A 4,111-nucleotide genomic window follows, 5' to 3' on the forward strand; every position below is an offset into this window, starting at 1 on the left:
GGGCCAAGCGGGGGGACAAGCCCCAACGGTTGACTGGGCTTGAACCAGCTGGGAAGGGGGTGGCGGGGGGCATGGGGCCCACTGGGATGAGGGCTGCCCTGCAGGCACTGCTCCTGCCCTCCGCCCTGGCCGCTGAGCAGGGTGCCACGTGGCAGTGCCCACAGCGGGCAGTCGCAGCGTGGTCTGGATCCTGGCACTGGCCCCCTCAGGCTCATTTACACAACCTGCCTCAGCTGAAAGCAAATATTGGTCTGCGGTTAAATAAATAATAAGTGTGTTTACCCAGCATCTCCTCCTGAGAGGGCTCAGAGCGGTGCGCTGCCAGTGGGTACTGCCTGGCTGCCCCTGGGGACCCGGCAGCTTTCCCTTCCCGGGCACTGGCTGCCTCCAAGCTGGTCGAGCTGCCGGGACCCCTGCAGCTGCCCACCGTGACCCGTCTGTCTGCAGAGGGGATCACTGAAAGGTGTTAGGTGCCGTACAGAGGAGAGTGGCAGTCCCATTTGCACAAGCACTGGTGACCTAGAGAGGTGAAATGGGGACACAGGGTCAAAAGGCAGTGCAGTTCCCTGCCTGCTGCAGCAGAAACCCCCAGGGGATGGGACACAGGAGATTTGCCTGGAGCATCACTGCTGCCTCCTTTAGCAGCAGGGACAACAAGGGGTGCAGAAGTTTCGGGAGAGCTTCCCAGACAGCCAACCTGGCACAATGCTCTCCCAGGCAGCTGGGTGGTACCCTAGGCAGCACATCCCTCTGATGGCCTCTGGACCCCATAGTCTCTTGGGAAAGATGGCAGTTACCTGGTAGAAAATAGGCTTTTCAGTAAAAACAAGCCTATTCAAGACCTTTCAATATTAAAAGATGGATAGGTGCAAATTTAAGAGACATAAGTCACAATATGAAATAAGACTTAAATGGTGCCATCATCATCTCCATTGAAATGATGCAGCGCGCCCGGCCAAAGCACCTCCAGTGCCGGAGCAGCGCTGGTGTCGCTCCCTGCGTACCGGGGTTACCTGCCTGGATTTTACCTCAGGACTATGGTTTTGGCTTCCTGCTTTGAGTCAAAGCAAATGAAACACTGATAGCTTATCTTGGGTGTTCCCTTTGCTATTGAAAGCATTTCTCAGCACCTTCCTCACTGAGAGCCTTTGTATATGAAGCCGCAGTCAGTTCCTCTCTGCCCAGCCCACCTCCTTACATTTATAGAGCCGCCTCCGGGCCACGCTAGTCCATGGAAAGCATTGGCTGTGCACACACTCAGCCTGCCTGCAGCCACCGGTGCTTTCTGGGCTTTCCTTAGTTCACATGTGAGGTGTCTTAACTCATTATTAGCAGAGGGGTGGTCCGGGTAGGACAGGGCTTCATGCCCATCACCCTGTCACTGCTTGCAGTCGGCTGGAGAGGCTCCTTGGGGCTTGCAGCTGCACTTGCAGCCTTTCACCCCTCTGTGCGGTGCAGAGAGTGGCCGGAGTTCAGTGGTGTTCCTGCTCCAGCTTAGAGCTCGCAGGACTCTTTTGGTAGTGGGGTCTCATGTTGTGGTGGGACGGGGTCCCATAGAAGGTCCCCTAGGCCCAGGGAAGTGGGGTGGGAGGTCAAGACACTCTCCTGCTTCCTCATCCCTGACCAGGATCCCCTTGGCCCACAGGGTTCCTGAGCACGGGGGACCAGGCTGCCAAGGGCAATTATGGGCTGCTGGACCAGATACAGGCATTGCGCTGGGTCAGTGAGAACATCGCCTTCTTTGGGGGAGATCCCTTGCGGATCACTGTCTTCGGCTCTGGCATCGGTGCCTCCTGCGTCAGCCTGCTCACCCTCTCACACCACTCTGAAGGTAGGTGCCAGCTGTGCCCAAGGATGCTGTGGCTGCAAGCATGCACCCTGCTGATGCTAACCCAGGCAAGGGAGCCTGTCCAGGTACTGCCGGGCACCCTAGCAAAGTCGGGGCTGCTTTTTAATTAGTCACCGGTGAGAGCCTGACCCAGGGCCAGAAAGCAAAACCTTCTCATCATGGGCAAGAAGAAGCCAGCGGCAGAGCATGTGGGAGGCAGAGATGGAGCTGGTGCTCCTAGCACATACGGCTGCAGCCCAGGGCCAGCACCTGGGTGTGGGGAGAACTGGGGACACCTGTGGTGCCCTGCCCAGGCACCGGGGCTCACCCACATGCAGATGTGGAGGGGGTGTAGGGCATCGTGCAGAGCACTGGGAGTGTGGATCTCAGTGCTAGAAAAGGCATTCGTACTGGAATAGAGGGAAAGCCAGACCTGAGCCTGGGAAGGGATGGAGGGCCCCATCTTGCGAGACTGGGAGAGCTGGAAGTGCTGCGACTAGTAAAACACAGGTGGAAGTGATATGATTGATACTTGTAAATATAGTAGAGTGTTTACTCTAGATAAAGAAAGGAATTATTTACACTAAAAGATTGTGTTGGCATAAGAGCAAATGCATGTAAACCACCTGCAAAGACATTTACATTGAGCGGGGGGGGGGGGGGGGAGGGGGGGGGAGGACGGGAAATAAGGATGGGAGCAGAGGTGCTCTCGATAAAATTCCTAAAGGAAATTGCAGGAGCAAAGCCTGAACTGGATGTGGTCCACAGGGGACCAGCCAGCCAGGGACTTGGTCACAGGGGCTTTATATGAGGGTGCAGCCCTCTTCCAGTGCTGTGTCCCCAAGCGTGGTGCAGTGGACATGGGTGTGCCTAAACTGTGTATGGGCAGTGGACATGGGTGCGAGTCTGCACCTCAGAGACACGCACAAAACTGCACTTGAAGCCATTGCGAAGAGCTGCAGCCCCGCTCAACAGCCTGGGAACCACGCAGGAAGGAAGGAGACTTTCAGAACCTCAGCAGGGCTGATGGCACGGCAGAGGGTGTACGGGAGGAGGCTGGCTCCAGTAGGACCAGGGCTACCCTCACCGCCTTTGGGGCTCCTGGGGTAGGATTCCCAGCTACCCAGAGCAGCTCTCTAGCCCCCAGGAGATGCTTTTGATGGCTAAAGCCAGAGGATGTTTCGCTTGTGTGAGACGGTAAATTGAGCAGTGTGTAGGAAAGGAGCACGGGTAGACCTTTGCAGACTCTTTTCTGAGCAGTGGGCAGAGTAGGGAATGTTCTGAGGCTGCGGGGGCCCATGGGGGGCCGTGCTGTCCCTGAGTGGATACCTGGGGCTCTGAGTGCTCTCGTACCCTTGCTCAGTCACCCTGGGCAGCGTGGGCACAGGGGTGGGGAGTCTTTTACAGGCTGAAAGCTCCTGCAGAAGGAAAAAAGGTTTTCTCTGCCCATGCCGAGTGTGAAAGGCCAGGGAGGGGACGTTGAGTGCAATGCATTCACGATGTTTTTTAGGGTGTTTCTCTCCATCACGGGAGTGCCTGGGAGGCAGGCGAGGATCGTGGGGAGGTGGTCTCGGTCCAGGAGTCTCCTCTCTGGGATTGGGTGCTTCTGGCAGGGCAGCTCCAAGGCTGCAGACTCGTTTTTGCAGACAGCTGGTGACACCTCTTTGGAAGCAGGACTGTGTTTGGCTGCCCAGGTGGCCCTAACCACTTGTACAGGCCCAGGATGGAGGGAACAGCATGGAGAGACGCTGGGGGTGGATTGGAGGGGCTGCTCCCTGACTTTTCAGCCACAAAAAATACTGTCGTGCCAGTATAGGATTTTTCAGGTCACACTAGTCTTTCTGCCACTAAACCCTGCACCTGCGTGATGTGTCCTTTGCCACCCCATCCAGCCCCAATGCCTGTGGTGTGGTCCTCCCTGCATCCGAGCAGTGCTGGGTGCCTGTCACCCTTGCTGCTGCTGTGGCAGCGGAGATGCTGCCAGCTGTTTATGCCATGAGGTGGGAGGGGAGCGCTTAGTGATGCAGGCAATGTTGCATCAAAGCAAATGGCCATAAAATGACCTCAAAAAAAACCCTGCGCGGAAGCACCCATCTCCCCAGGACAAGGCAGCCAACTCTGGAGCATGGCAGGGGAGCTGCACTAAGATGCAGCCTGCTGACCAGGCGGGTTTGGTTTTATCGCATCAAAATAAAACTCATAATGATCAAGAGCTATTAATGAAGCTGTTGATTTGTGCCTGCTCTGCCAGGTGCTGTGAGAGGCAGACACTGGAGGCTGGTG

The 4,111-nt window shown here is 56.6% G+C and overlaps 1 protein-coding gene across 1 annotated transcript in view; it reads left to right on the plus strand.

Annotated features, from left to right (window-relative positions):
- The window catches only part of NLGN3 (neuroligin 3), an 11,289-nt gene that overhangs the window by 2,941 nt on the left and 4,237 nt on the right, over positions 1 to 4,111 (plus strand). Inside the window, exon 3 of the mRNA XM_009707521.1 lies at positions 1,646 to 1,831. Coding sequence (XP_009705823.1) covers positions 1,646 to 1,831 — 186 coding nt within the window. The remainder of the gene's footprint in view (positions 1 to 1,645; positions 1,832 to 4,111) is intronic.

This window comes from Cariama cristata, unplaced genomic scaffold, assembly GCF_000690535.1.
Source record: "Cariama cristata isolate BGI_N322 unplaced genomic scaffold, ASM69053v1 scaffold28310, whole genome shotgun sequence".
Classification (NCBI taxonomy): Eukaryota; Metazoa; Chordata; class Aves; order Cariamiformes; family Cariamidae; genus Cariama; species Cariama cristata.